Source organism: Chionomys nivalis, chromosome 13 (genome assembly GCF_950005125.1).
Source record: "Chionomys nivalis chromosome 13, mChiNiv1.1, whole genome shotgun sequence".
In the NCBI taxonomy this organism is placed as follows: Eukaryota; Metazoa; Chordata; class Mammalia; order Rodentia; family Cricetidae; genus Chionomys; species Chionomys nivalis.
In genome coordinates this window covers 22,390,220-22,406,310 of record NC_080098.1, presented here as the reverse complement: position 1 = coordinate 22,406,310, position 16,091 = coordinate 22,390,220, and the positions used below count along the sequence as shown (strand labels likewise).

Sequence of the window (16,091 nt, the reverse complement as noted above, 5' to 3'; positions counted from 1 at the left end):
ACAAAAAGAAGTTTTAATTGGAAAATAGATTTATAGTGGCAGTTCATTCCAATTATGAAAAGAAGATGCACACAGTGAGAATAGACATTTATAGAATACTTATTCTGAGTCATGTGACTCAATGGGGCAGAATCTCTTCTTGCCACTTTATAGATGAAGAATTAAGCTCAAAATAACACGGTTAGAAAGTGATGATCTCAGGATACAAAGGCCACACATTTTGCCACTGTTCTGCATGCCCTTTGAATGATAGGAGGTCTCTAGGTGTCTAGGAAGAATAGCTGACTGGGAGAGATTCTACATAAGCACTTTCTGCTATATGAAAACCAAAGGCAGAGCCTTCATCCTTCTCTACAGCTTTCCTCTTTTTTTTTTTTTTTTTTTTTTTGACTCAGGGAGTTTCTGTTATTTTGGAAAGCATAAAAGTAATGTTCATTTGATATATGAACATTAACAAGTGCTTACTCCAGAACTCTAAGTTTAGATATTAGACAAGTTTACTGCGGCCTAACTCTTGCACTATATTAATCATAGTCCAACTTCTGCTTTCTGTTAGCTTAGACCTGTGGCAATACCTTCCTCTTTGCATCTAGCTGGTTGTCAACAGCGCTAACCACAAGTCCTTCCTGTGCCAAAGTGAGTCTTGCCACACTCTCTTTCAAAGTGCTATAAAACTGTATACTGCAAAGAATTGTGCCACCTCCACCCTGTGCAATCACAGCCCCACAGGTTAAACTGTTGATTGAATTTTCAGTGACGGGAAATAAGTAGAGGTGCATGAGAACACGACAAAGACTCTAGCTCTAATAGAGACAAGCATTGCATTATACCTGAGTTGTTGAAAAAAGATTTTGTACTCAATATTTTATTCAGTAGAACATATTTGTAACAATAAGAGTGATTAGAGAATGCACTGAAAATGCTTCAAGTTAGACACTCTGATTGTTTACTTCAAAGATAAAAAAACAAAGCGGTAAAATAGGGAGGTGGAGGTAGTAGAAATTCAAACAAAATCTAGTGAAGAGTATCTGACATTATTTCCTCTCTGGATTAAATCTAAATTGAAGTTTCTCCATTCTAAAAGCCTTTGACTTTTAGGGGTGTGTGTGTGTGTGTGTGTGTGTGTGTGTGTGTGTCAAACTTTTCACTGTGTATGTTAATTTGTCCTCAAATTCACAATCCTCCTGCCTTTGCTCCCAATTGTTCCCATTCCATAGAGGCATGCTGGTTTTGTTTGTTTGTTTTCAGAGAATGGGTCTAGTGAGCCTAGACCTGTAGCAGCTTTACAGTGTTCTTTTTGTTTGTATGTTTCTTGCAACAAAATAAGAAATTCTTGTTAATATTAGTACTTTTTTTGATATTTCTCTGAGGCTACAGTGAATCTACACCTGCCATTTATAGTTTAGTGTCATCTCCTTTCTGACCTCCTTATGTAGTGGAGTGCTCACCTACAAGGCTGTAGGTCACCAGCAGGCTTTGCACTTGTTCAGGTGCTTTATATTTTCACAGACTGAGGAATTGGATCAAAAGTGCTCTGCTACAAATGGGGCCATTCAGAAGTGTGTAGTCTTCGTAAGATAGGAGCTGGGATATATGGTGTGCTGGATGGGGATTATGAGGAAGAGGGTGTTTGGTTTACTTTATTATTCTAGTTCAAAGAGGTTGGTTGTCCAAGGTAAAAAGGAATGACTTCTTCACCATATCAGGTTTGAAACAAGTATTCTGTCCCAAATGTGGGTCTGGGAAGTATTCTTTGTATCCACCCCAAATATTTACTGAAGCTAGGAGAAGAAAAGGCAGATCTTTTTTTTTTCTTTCCCAAACGTGTGATTGTTTAGAACTTAAGTGCAACATCTGGAAGTCAGATATACAGAGAGCAATTTATGGAGTGTGAAAGATTTAAAATATTCAGTGTCCTTTAATGGGAACTCAACTTTCTGTGCTGTGTTTTTTTTCCCAACACAAAGCAAGTAATTCTGAGATCACTTTTGCCTCTCTGAATTAAGCCCTTTGTGCTGGGTCCCATAAACAATGTGCTTTTTAAAAGGGATCCCCCCCCCAAGCTCTGGCCCTTTCCTCCAATGCAGGCAGCCAATCAGCTGCACTGAGCTGCATAGCTGGAGCACTTTCCTTTCTGAGCAGCAACAACGTACTAATTTGATGCACACATGGATGCCTCTCGCGCTCTGCAAATTCATCACCAGCATCTTGCATTAGTCATCTGATGGACTGCCAAGTGTTTCATTTTCTTTCCATGTGACTTTATTATTACCACCTCTCTCCTCTCTTCCAAAACCTCTGAAAAAGGGCGGGGAAGGGGGAGAGGGTGAGAAATCCAGCAGCAACCCAGCTCTGCCTTTCTTTCCCAGCGATAACCAGTGCAGAGCTGATAATGCTGCCGATTTGTGAGGTGCTGATGGCAGCCTTGCCAATTGAGACCTGCACTTAACTTGCAGCTGCCTCCCAAACCTGGATTCTGAGATGTCTGTGCCCTGGGTGACAGGCGGCCAGGCACTGCCCTGTGCTTGGGAGTCAGTGCTGAACAGCAGCAGCATGCAGTGAAAGCATCGCGCTGCTGCTGAGAAGCAACCTAATGGTGCCTCTGCTTTGTTTTAGTTCATCAAATTTCTACGAGTCATTAGGCACTTTCCCCTGTGCTCTTCTTCCTCTTTCCGCCTCCTCAACCCCAACCCCCACTATTTTTTTCTTCCTGTCCTTCACCCTGAAGCCCTAACTCTGGCTCCTGGTTCCGTTTTTGACAGTAACGGCACAGCCAACAAGATGAACGGAGCTTTGGATCATTCAGACCAACCAGACCCAGATGCCATTAAGATGTTTGTCGGACAGATCCCTAGATCCTGGTCAGAAAAGGAGCTGAAAGAACTTTTTGAGCCTTATGGAGCTGTCTACCAGATCAACGTCCTCCGGGACCGGAGTCAGAACCCTCCCCAGAGTAAAGGTACAGAATGCATGTGGCACAGGGGGTAGGGGTCACTCAGGTGTCAGGGTGGGCTTAGTGCCTGGGGCGGGCATCCCTGGGCTGACCAGAGCTCCCAGAGCCTTTCCTCCACCGGGGAGAGGGCGGCAACAGAGGAAAGGAAGGCAGTCTGAGAGCAGCTGGTGCTGGCAGCCCTGGTGTTCTGGCTGTGCCTCAGGGCTCCTCCCAGAACTCCCGCCTGCTGGGACAGGTGGGACTCAAGGAGGGCAGGAATGCTGCCCAGCTTTTTATGGTCCCCTGACTGCTCCTATGAGGTCACTTTCTAAGCAGTGTGGCCTCTGGGTAGGGTTGCTGACCCTGTAAGGAACAATGTTTCTCAGCCTTGTGTTTCAGGCTAACTCTGTCTATGTTACCTTCCCATGATTACTCGTGGAATTACAAATAAATCACACTTTTCCATGGCCTGTGGAGACGTTGAAATGGCTTGCAAACTGTTAGTGTTATGCCACTGGTGGGATAAAGAAAGGGTTCACTTTGAGGATGGAATTTCTTCTCGGGGCCAGTAGTGATCATTAGGAGAACTGTGCCTGCTGTAGCCAGGGTAATGTCCTAAGGGCCTGAGATTCTTACACACCTTCAGAAATACTTAAGGCTTACACCCTTATCAGAGGTAAGATTAACCAAAAAGTCTGGTACTTATCACTGCCTCCATTTTAAGATAATGGTGATAGGGTGGAAGTTACATTAAAACAGAGGCCAAGAATTGTACTAGGTTGATGCTTTGTGTTTTTGAGTCCTCTGTTATAAGCTCTGTAGACTACATTTAAAATACTTCCTGTGCTGCTACTGCTGGTTTTCTGTCTCGATTTTAATCTTCTTCTTTAGTGATGTTGTTCTCTTTCAGTCTCTCCTCTCAGGGCCTCTCTGTCTTCTTTGGATATCACACTTCCTTTTCCTCTGTGCTTTGCTATTTCTTTCTAGCCTGTTTCATTTTTATGTGCATCTTGTAAGAGGGAGCTCATTGCCTGACTAGTGTGTGCTCTTTAGTTAGCACATGAACCTTGCCTCACGCTTATCTCTGAGCTTTTTGAAAATAAAGGAGTAAGAAAATTTTAAGGCCAATATTCTGTAATTCTGTGAAGTGTTGGGTCATCTCCTGTTCTCTGTAGTGCTGAGCTTTGTTGAGCTTTGGGGAGCTTTTAAAAGGTCTTTAAAAGCCCATAGCCAATACTCACTTTATAAAGATTGACATATTTGCCTTTAGATTTTTATTAATAAGCTAGGTTTTTTTCAGACATTCCATGTAACACCACATCTGTTAAAGAGAATAGACTTTTTTGTCTACAAATTTGATTGCCTATAATTAGAAAAGTGGAAGCTCAGATAGATCTAAAATCAGTAAGATATAAAAACCTTAGAAATAAGGATTATATTAGAAAACTTTGTGAATATGTAGATATTTTCCACACAAAGAAACTAGACATTAGTTTTAATAATTTAATAGTATCCTACTTAGGAGAGACAGTATATGCATGATTCTCAGCTAAGTCGTTTTCAAGTGAAAATCCGCCCCATCACCTAAAGTAGTACCCAGAGAAAACTTAGCTGTACCAGCATGCCCATTTCTTCCTTTGCTGAGAAAACAGAGCACTGAAGTTGGATTATTGGTGTTTTTCAAAATGGCCTCTGACAAAATAATCAGAACTCAATTGTATTATAATACCTGATTGATTATTCCATATCTTTTGAATGTGTGTTCCTTACACTGGCCCCAAAAACCTTTTTTCTCAGTCAAATATATTCTGTGTATGACTCTGTCTTTTCTATACATGTTGCTTTGAGAAATATCTTGTCCATATCAAGTTCATACTATATATTTTGTTAACCTCTGTTTATTAGTTTTCTAAGTAATTTCATAAAAATAATTAACGGAAGCCCAAGCTCTTAAAGAAAGGCAGTGAATCCAAGTAAGGGAACTTTGGAGGGTATATGCAGTATTTCAGGTCCTCTAGTGAGAGATTTATATATGTCTTCATTTAGCTTTTACCAAAATCTTGAAGGTATATAGTATCAGTTACAGTTTACAGATGAGGATACTGAGACTCACCAAAGTGAAGAAATGTAGCCCAGCTAGAAATACAGCCCACCTCGAAGTATATATCTGACCACTACTCATCAGTCTTTAGACACTTCACTGTTTTGTCTCTCAGTTTTTGAGATGAGATCAAAAACAGCACCATCTGCTCCATTTCATGGCTTCATTTTCATGGATAAGTGTTCCCCAAGTGGAAGGAAGGAATTCTCCCTTTAATAGCACTGATGGTTTCATTTCTGCCTTTGTGCTTTTATACTCATGGGTTTAGGTCGTATATCACTCAGACTCATGGTATCATGGGATAGGAGTTAGAGATGAAATCATTCAGATCTTACGTTTGGAAATACAGGTCAATTCCCATTACTGTGAACTCCAAGTCTCACATCCAATATTGCTTGAAATATGTGGACTGTCAGCCAAAGCTTGAAAGGGTTTTTGTTATACAGACATCTCTGTTGTAAAGGTATTTGTTGTGATGGGATTTGGACTATATAATGGCATTGCTCTCAGAGGATTACAGTTCTTAGCTGCTTATATGTAGAAAGCAACAGCTACCATTTTCTTCACATCAATATCTGTGCATTCCATATGTAATTTTACCAGTTATATGTAAAACTGAACCACAAGTTTACATTGATTTTGACTCTGTCAACAAGGTACAGTTACCATATTTTCACAGCACTGGTGTCAGAGCCTCACAAACTAGAAATACTGGCGACTTTTGTCTAAGTGTGTTTTAAATTATGTAAGCAAGGCTTTTAGATGGCCTTGATTCATTGCCTCATTGGCCTTGATGGTTCCATGAAAAGAGACAAAAGTTATTCTTTTACTTAATCCAGGTGAATTAGATCTTTCTTTTTCTTTGCATTTTATGTTGTGTTTAATCATGAGGTATACAAGCTTCACCATGTTTTCATTCTTTAAGAGTGGAAGTCTAAGCTGTCTGCTTCTTCTTACAGACTATTACCCAAGCAGTTTCAGAAGCTAGAGATCTAAGTAAACTATTCTGTTAGGACTTAAGGGTAACTTTTTCAAATCTTTCTGTGTTTCATGTGTACATGTACGTGTGTGCATGCGTGTGAGCACACTCATGGAGATGAGAGGATGATCTTAGGTATCAGGCTATACCTTCCACTTTGATTTCTTTATTGTTTGCTTCTGTGTATGCCAGCCAAGCTAGTAGGCCTATAAGCTTACACAGAGGCTGTCTTTTCCTCTATTCTTCATATAGGAGTGCTACAATTACAAATGTATGCTACCACACTTGGCTTTACATGGATGTGCAGAGCTAAGTTCATATTCTCACATTTGCACAGCAAGTGCCTTACTCATTGAGCCATCCCCCCAGCCCAAGAAGAACATGTTTTATTCAGTGATTATCTGCCAGTTCTGCAGACGATGAGAAATACTACTTAGTGAGTAAAAATATGGCCTTTAAAATCAGACATGCCTAAATCCAATTCTTGGCTCTGATTCTCCTTTAAGTATTTGAGCACTTGAGCTCTTCACTTAATAGTATCAAAAAGGGGCTGGGGGAGACAGTCGTAAAATGCTGTTAGTAATGTTCCATGCTGGAATGCAGTAGGAACTTGTAATAACAGATTATTATAGTTGTTATCTTCATCATGACTATCTTTTAAGAACTTAAAATCTAAGAACATTAAAGTAAATTTATAGATCACTACAATAAAAGATAGTGAAATAATAGTAACTACAAAAGAAGACATGCATATTGAACTCAGAGAAGTTCACAGAAGAAATAAATTTTATTTTATTGAATATAGGAAAAGATAGCATCTCTACAAAATTTTAAAACCAGTAACGGACTTTTAGTATATAGAGATGTTAAACATTACAAGCGAATGGACTAGCTTAGCCTAGTTCATACAGAGAGAGAGAATGAGAGAATCATTTGAAAGCTGAAGTCTCACAAATGTGGAATGCAATGGAAGAAAGGAAAATTACAAAGCTAATAATTTAGGATAGTTTTAGAGAGTCTTCATTCTTAGAATTAAAAAAAATAAAATTTCTCTGTTAGATAAAGGAGGGTCTGTAAAGAATGCTGAAGAAGAAACTGATAAGAAACAAGCGCAGTCTGTTATCTTGTATTCGGAGAAGGATGTTCCTTTTCCTGAGAATGTCTAGGAAAGAAGTGAGTGACGAAGGCAAAAATGACAGTGTTGTAAAGAAGGAAAATTGATAAGAAATTAAAGCAACAATGATGAAGTTTTGGTTTATCTGGAAGAAATGGGGACAGAATCAGCAATGGTGGGAATGATGATAAGGAGAAAATTTTGGAAACAGGAAAAACAGGTTCAATTTTGAGGTGCCCCTGAAGGGTCAGGAAGAATGAGGGCCATGAATACACGTTGAATGTTGTGGTTGTGAGGACCAGACAGCATTTCAGGAGCAAGATGACAGTCCAGGAGAGGGAGAAGAGTTGAAGGTGTATGTGAAATGGATTAAATAAAAATGCTGCAGGATCCTGAGTGTCTGTAGCTGGCAACTGGCCATGAGACCATACTGCAGGTCTCTGAAGGCAACTGGTCCCAGGCAGGGAGACATGAGGTGGTGGGCAAGAGACAGAAACATGGATAGGCATGCCATGCAGAGTGAGGTTGGATATTTATTAAGTGGGTTATGGAAGGGAAGGGGAAGGAGAGGTGGGGAGAGAAAAGGGGAGAGAGAAGGGGGTAAGAGAGAGAGAGACGGGGGAAGGGGAGAAGTGGGGAGAGGCAGAAGCTGCCTCTTTGAGAGACGGAAAAGGAAGAGAGTCAGGCTGCAAGCAGGAAGATCTGCCTGCTTCAGCAGATGGGGGAGGGGAGAGAAGGAGGGGGAGGGAGGAAGTGTGGCTTGTCTATTAGGCAGGAACGGAACCCTCAGTCCTTATCTAATGTGTTACTGATCACATTTTGCTGTCACTTCTTTGATAACTTCTAAGCCAAAAGAGAAATAAAGATTAGAAGTCATGTGTGTTGACTGTCTCTATATAGACCAGCCAGAAGAAAAAAAATTCCCTTTTTTCATGAAATACCTTAGGAGGCCATCAATACGTACTTCACAGCTGTGCACTCTGCATTGCTCAGAGCTCAGTATTTTCTGGGTGGAACAAAGATTAAGTTCATGTCTCCCTTGGGAAGAATTATTACCTTCAAGTTTCATAAGAGCAGCTTTCATAATGCTTATGACACTATTACTATTTCATCTTCCTTTTGGTCGGCCTGCAGTCGGGTGACCCAGGAGACTGGCCACATTGATCTTAGAATATGATGACAAGACATTTCTTTCCTTCTCACAGACTTTACTCAGTGTTTGAGAATTATTCATTAATAAAGTCTAACTTTGTCCTAATCTCTCATTAGTTGAATACAGTGGATAAGTTTCTTGAGAATAAGATTGGATGGCTAGAGATTGAACAGTGACAGGGGAAAAAACAACAGAGCCTAACTTTTTTCATTCAGAATTGAGCAGAGTGACAGCTCACAATCCAGATGATTCTTCTTGTTCTGGTAGGATGAACATGGGCCCTGGAGACAGGAGACTTACAGCTGGTACTTATTACTGTGAGATAGCTTAGAGAATGAACCTCAGTTTTTCTATCCACAAGACAGAGGTAATACCTAGCATTCAGAGATGTTTTACATATCTAATAAACACCAAGTGTGAATGCTGCTAATATAGTACAATGACAGTTGATAATCTTGCAAGCTGTATTGTTCTCAAAAATGTTACAAGTTTATAAAGAACATCCCTGGAGTGTTTATGTTACAATACTAGGGGTGCAGGGGCTGCAGTGAGGTGGTGAAATATGGTTCTAATTTTATGCCTTTCTTTTCTTGATATAAGTAATACAAATGGTGCTAGGATTATAGGTGTCTGCCACCACATCTAACTGTCCTATGTATCTTAAAAGGTAGGGTTGGACTCTACAATGTGTGTGACTGTCCCTATTTTTAGTGGTCCTCAAGAATACTTTTGTCATTAGTTATTGCTGTATTACTTCCTGTGACACTCTTTCAATGTTTACTGACTGAGGACCAGCAGGGTAAATATGAAGCACAATTAGAATGTTTATATATGTGTAGGCAGGGATCCTAACCCTGTTTTGTGAAAGATGGATTCACTAAAGATGGATTATATCATACGGTTATATTAAAAAGAATTATCAGATAGCTAGGAAGAGGACTTAGTGGGATAAAGTGCTTGCTATGCATTTGTGAGGTCCTGACTTCAGATTCACTGGCCTGTGTAAAACTGGGTATAGTGAAGTGCATTTGTAACCCCAGTGCTCCCCCAGTGAGTGAAGACAAAAGACTTCCCTAGAAATGCATGCTGCACTCACGCACATGAACACACAAACAGGAACGAATACACATGTATACACACATGTACATCACACACAAAAATTAATGAAAGAGCTAACAATATAGATAATTTTCAAATTGAGTTTTAAATACCACCCATTCAATTATTTGAGGTAAAGGAATGAAAAATGAAAGGTAATTTTCTTTAAGTTTTCACAAGAGGAAATCCTTTTCAATGACCCATACTGTGGAGAGAGTGGCTGGGCTATGTTTGATTCCTGTTGCTTTTATCAAAGGGCCATTTCTACCTTAGCAGATAATAATAAAATGTTACCATGGGTACATTTTGGTTCTATTGTCTCTGGAGAGAAGAAGAAAAAAGAATGAAGAAACGGAATGAGGAAGATACAGAACATACAGAGTGCCAGTATCAAAGCCAGTATCAAAGTAGACAAGAAATTACTCGATTGCCTCTGTTTCGTTTTACTTCTTCTTTGTCTGGAACATTAAGCCTTCAGCAAGTCCCCAGTTGTCTGGTCCCTGATAGATTTGTGTTTCTGGAAATAGAGTTTTAGGAGACTAAAGAATACAGGCTCTGGATAGAAAAGGAAAGACTATTTTGGTAATAATTGGACATGAGAGAAAACCTAAGGCTCATGGCTTGTGTGTCTTTGAATGCCTCCAACACATATGTCTGGTTAATGGAAAAGGTGCAGTCTCAGTAGCCTCACGGTCTGCATTTGCCATTTTACATTGGTAGTTTGCCTTCCTAGACGCCATTTGCCTTTCACTGGTACCCCATGAAATTTCTCTATGGTAGATGAGCTGCAGCATCAGTTACACCGTTGTGCCACTGTGGATGACCAGGCTGTGGGACTTTATGAAACCAATCTTATGGAAATAAGCAGTCCAGCTTCTTCACCAGAAAGAGATGCCTCCCACAAGGCAAGCCTCTTACTTTTTAGGAAGCACCTTAAGCATGGCCAGAGAACTGCCATGGCTTACCTCCCTGACTACTCACCTGGGATCCAAAGATCCTCAAAAGTCACATATTCTTTTCAACAGGCTTACTTTCCTTTGTCTCTTAACTTTACTCCTGATGAAAATTTAAAATTAATCATAGCTATTTTAAAAAGAATTTGAAATACATTTTTAAAAAATTGCTTCCCTTTTGAAAAAGTCTTATTATCCTTAATGATTCCACCCACTGAGAAATGTAAAATTACGTTAGTACAGTTAATACCACTGTTCATTCTTACACATATTGCCCAAAATTCTAGCAAAGTTTATTTAGGATTAAGGTCTCCAATTGTTGGCTTTTCATCCTAACTGTATTGATTCTGAGACCACCTATTCTCATGCTTTGTTTTCCAATATTGGTTGACCTTAACTTCTTACAAGAAGTGTTCTTCCTCCAGTTAGAAGTAGACATCTTGAAGGTACCATGAACAAATACATTATGAACATCAAAATCTTTGGAAACTACCAAGGAATTTAGATAGCTAGCCAAATAAGAAATGAGAAATTAATCTAAAATAATAATATCTTAAAAGAAAATTATGTGTGTTGGTAGCAGAAATAATAGATGCTGGTATATTGGTTTTTAGGAAAGTTACTTAAAGAATTGAAAGTATTTTCACCCGTACTGTGAAATTTAGTAGACAATTAACACTAGGCATCTCAGTGATACTATAAAATTAGCATCAGAATCACTCTGACAGTAAGCTAGACTTGTTAGCCTGTTAAAGAATCAAGCCTTCAGATGAACTTGATGAGTGCATGCCATGGAGAGAGAAGCACAGAAAGGTACATGAGAGATGATATATAGTGATGTGCTGGATTTCTTTAGACTTCTTTTTAGCTGAGTTTTGTGCTCGGCCATATAGATGTAGAAACGAGAATAGCAAGTTTTCCTACAAATAGAAAAGGCAGCTTAATCAGCTGAATTGGGAAAAATACAATGCTAAAATTAATGGCTCAAGGTAGATGGGATAGCAATTCAGGAACCACAGAAATTGGTATTTAGAATCAATTTTTTTTCACTCTCTATGTAAATGACTGAGAGAGAAGTTTCTAATCCAGTATTCACACTCTGGCATTAACTCAAATTAGAGACACTCATAGTATACACTTCAGGCAGCGATTATGTTGAAGAATAAAGAAATATAATTTCTCTATTTCCATTAGAAGATCATAGATTTGAATCAGAAAAGATTGAAATAGAATGATGATATTCTTCCGCTCTCTTGGAGTCACATCACTATAAAATGTTTTGAGTAAGTTAGGCCTTAAGTTTATGTAACAGACTGCCAGCCAGCTTGCCAAGGGACCAAGATGTCTCCTGCACTTCCCAGGAAGTTCTGCTGCATTTTGCCTTCTTTCTCCATTTTAGCTTTAAGTTAAAAACAGACCCTACTATAATTCAATGGACATCATATTTATAGACATTTAGAAAGTCCTACAAATATTATAGGCATTGAAGTGAATAGGAAAGAAGGCATCTGAGAAGATAATGGACCAAAATGCTCCCCAAATGGTCAGCATTGCAAGTGATACCAGAAGCAAGCACTATGGAGCAAGTAACTTAGCAACTTTCTACCACACAAAGACTTTTTGCTGCTATCTAGGACACCATGCCCAGCATTAGCAAATGTTATTGAAGTTATATCAAGGAGATGGAGCATTCCAAAGGAAAGCAGCATGAATCACAAAGGTCTAGGAAGGTGGACCCACATGGAAAGGTCTAACAGGTTAACTTAAAAGGACTGAGAACATTAAGCTATAAGAATGAAAAGAAGGAAAACCTAGAACAAGACATTAAAAGGAGGGTTTGTGCTCTCAAAAAAAAAGTGGGGGTAGACTCTGACTGAAATTTTAAAGATGCTGAAGTGCAGAGTGAGGCTCTATATAGATAAGCTCTTTCAATTAATGCTAAACCCTGGGATTTTGATGCTTAAAATATTGGAACAGCAGGTAAAGTACAGAGTTTGGGCCAATGATTATATAGAAGTGGTAAACTTAGAGCAGTGAATAAAAGTTAGGATGATGATGCAGCAGCTAACTTAGCAATTCCTAAGAGTGGACCTTGCCCATCTGTCTTAAAAAAAAAACTGATGCAAAACTTGTGTAACCATGATCTGGGGGTTAAGGTGTTAATGAAAGGAAAATAGGTTGCAGAGTCATGTGGCAATAAGTTTTTTTTTCTTTTGTTGGTGGCCTACTGTTCAAAAGGCATTATGCTTATATTCTTGAATTCAGTGCTTTTCCTATGACTTAGATGAAATGAGAGATTAGGGGAGCTAAGGTCGTGTGACAGGAAGCATGCTGTTTTCCTTTCAGTTTCATGCCATATAGCCTCCTTCCTCTTTTCCTTCATTTTTGTATCCTTTTTTTTTTTCATCTGCCAGTGGGGAATATAAACAATACCAGTTAGGCCGGGCGGTGGTGGCGCACGCCTTTAATCCCAGCACTCGGGAGGCAGAGGCAGGCGGATCTCTGTGAGTTCGAGACCAGCCTGGTCTACAAGAGCTAGTTCCAGGACAGGCTCCAAAACCACAGAGAAACCCTGTCTCGAAAAACCAAAAAAAAAAAAAATACCAGTTAAAGTCTTTTTCTAGTGTGCCTTTCTGAAGGTTTTTCAATTAAATACAAGGAGATAAAGCCTGCTGCAGCCCTTACGTCGACATAACCAAGTCATTCCTAATGCATCAGTCTGACCTTCTGCTGCATTAATTTTCCTGGGAAAAGATGAGCAAACATCTGTTTACCCAGATAGGTCACCAGTAACATACTGATGAAAGGATTCCAGCCAAGTGTATTGTGAGGTTGCTTGCAGGAGTATGGGTGATTCTGAAGCAGCTGCATCAATAAAAAAATCCCAAGCCCAGCATGGGTGACAACAGGAAAGCTGCATTCCCGAAGCTCCCTGTTCGGTTTGCAGGAAGCTCCACTGAGTAGTCTCCTCTCCTGTCCCCTTGTAGATTTTTAGTGTCTCTATATAACCTTAGAAAGAGGTCTTCCATTACATATGTGACCTCTCTGAGTCCTATATGTCTCCATCTTCCATTTTCTCTCCAGGATTGGAGAAAATAACTATATAGGCCTTCAAAACCTGTGGTTCTGCTTCTTCTTTGGGATTATTGGCTGCATTGGTCCACAGGGTGTAGAGTACAGAAGCAAGGAACAGATTTCAAGACATCTGTGGGTCAGAATGGAGACAGACCTTCGAGAGACAGACTTTGGTGAATCAGCTCAACTTTATTCCAGAGTATAAGGAATATGTGGGATTGGGAGCCTGGGGACAGACCCTAAATTGCATTAAGTGGCACAGTCCTATCATATCGCTGGATTGGTGGAAGCACAGTCCTACCAAAATGGCTAGAGAGCTTACCTAATTACCCTGTGGGTCATCAGGGGAAGAACATTTGGAGGGAGGCAAGTGTCAAGGGTCACCCTTGAGATAAATCGTGCACCCCAGGCCTAGAGACATCCTTTAGATAAGGCTAGAGAGCAGGAAGCTTTTCTGGAGAGGGAAGAGAGTTTCTATGTTGCTGAGCTAAGAGAAAGCTGCCAGGCTGTGGTAGACTGCAACCTCTGACCAGCCAACAATGCCCTAAAAAAAAAAAAAAAAAACTTAAATTTACTTAAATCTGGTTTTTTTTGTACAATTTCAAATATGTAGAATGCATTTTAATAACTATCCTCTCCTCTGCCTTCTACCATCTCACTATGACCCTTGTATACTCCCCACTTCCTGAGAGATCTCTTTGTGAAGTTCGTATCTGTTCATTTTGTTTTGTGACCCACTCACTTTAATAAGGCTCATCTGTGTGGCCATGGACTTGGAGTATCCACTAGGGGTTGGCTCAGCAGTGGAAAACCCCTTCTTACTGTGACAGTATTCAGCATAGTGTTCTGAGGAAGAACTACTAGCCCCTACCTAATAAATATTACTTGACATTAAGCTGACTGGTAACATTTATCCTTACAGGAAGCATGTGCATTTGTGTTTTAAACTCTTATCTAGTGTTTTAAACTTCATTATAATCTGAAATTGGTTTATTTATTTCTTTGTCCCTTTTCCATATAGATGTAAAATTCTCCGTATAAAATATGAAATGTTGTAAGTCCATTGTTTAGTGAAGAGTTTAGCATGTAGTGGAAACCAGATAAGGAGCAGTGAAAAGTAGAGGGAATAGAAGACAATAATGAGAACAAAGAAAAAAGAATACTACCTGACTTTATAAGCTGGATAAACTGAAACGTTTAATTTGAAGTTTTACGTACGAAAATCTTGAATGATTTTTTAGTTGTGTTGCTAGGAAATAGACACAATTGAAGTAAGTATCTTTAATGCTTATGCAATTATGGTAGACTGAGTCAAGGGATGCGAATAGTCAGATAAAGTCAGTGATCTCTTGAGAAAGAGTGTAAAGTGTGACAAAATGATTGTCTTCTAACTCATAATCAGGGACTATGGAGGAGCTCCACCTACAAATTCAAAACTTAAGTCACTATCCCAAAGTCTTGATTCTAGTACTCCTGACCTCAAAGGTAGCAGACTCTTTCAAAATAATTGCATTCCCCTTCATATTAGCTTGTGGGTATCCTGTTAGTAGCATAGATCTTTAGGGTACATTACACTGCATATTGGACTGTTTAGTATTGTTCTATAAGTTAGTATTCTGCCATAATTTTCAGGTTTAAATTTATCATTGGCATACAGATTTTATTGTTTGTGCAAAATTGCCATCACAACTCAACTATCAACAATATGTTACTTCTGATCCAGATTTTGTTCTTATGCCAGTTTTTATTTTATTATATTATTTTTTAATTTTTTTAAAAAAGAAAACAAGCTATCTTTTTTTCATTATACATACCAATCCAAGTTCCAGTCCTTTACTCTCAGAAAGCCTACAAACTCATGGAAATTGAACAGTGAACTATTGAACCACCCCGAGTCAAGGAAGAAATAGAGAAATTAAAGACTTCCTAGAATTCAACTGAAATGAAGGCACAACGTACCCAAACCATGGGACACTATGAAAGCGGTACTAACAGGAAAGTTGATAGCACTAAGTGCCCACATAAAGAAAGTGGAGAAAGCTCACACCAGTGACTTAACAGCACACCTGAAAGCTCTAGAACAAAAAGAAGCAGACTCACCCAGGAGTAGAAGACAGGAAATAATCAAATTTAAGGCTGAAATCAATAAAATAGAAACAAACAAAAAACAATACAAAGAATCAATGATACAAAGAGCTGGTTCTTTGAGAAAATTAACAAGATAGACAAATCTTTATTCAAACTAATCAAAAGGCAGAGGGAGAACATCCAAATTAACAAAATCAGAAATGAAAAGGGGGACATAACAACAGACCATGGAGGAAATTCGGAGAATCATTAGATCATACTACAAAAAACCTGTATGTCACAAAATTGGGAAACATAAAAGAAATGGACAATTTTCTAGATAGATACCATATGCCAAATTTAAATCAAGAGCAGATGAACAATTTAAATAGACCTATAAACTGCTTATATCAGTTTTTTTTATTAGCTTTTACATGGCCTCTCTTACTGCCAGCTATATCTACTTTTAAAAACTGTGAGTTGGTTTTATACCCATGTTCTGTGCCCAGTAGAGGAAGTTCACTGACTTTCATGGCAGGACTCTCTAAGAACCGTAGCTTTCCGTAATAAACTCAGTCATTTTCAGAGACTAGTATTTTTCCCCAACTTGCACTCTACC

At 39.1% G+C, this 16,091-nt stretch overlaps 1 protein-coding gene across 21 annotated transcripts in view; it reads left to right on the top strand.

Moving 5' to 3' along the window:
* The window catches only part of Celf2 (CUGBP Elav-like family member 2), an 826,738-nt gene that overhangs the window by 657,896 nt on the left and 152,751 nt on the right, over positions 1-16,091 (top strand). For all 21 annotated transcript variants that reach the window (XM_057788195.1, XM_057788197.1, XM_057788190.1 and 18 more), the window contains one exon: positions 2,763-2,959. In XM_057788195.1, the coding sequence (XP_057644178.1) occupies positions 2,782-2,959 (178 nt within the window). In that variant the 5' untranslated portion in view covers positions 2,763-2,781. The remainder of the gene's footprint in view (positions 1-2,762; positions 2,960-16,091) is intronic.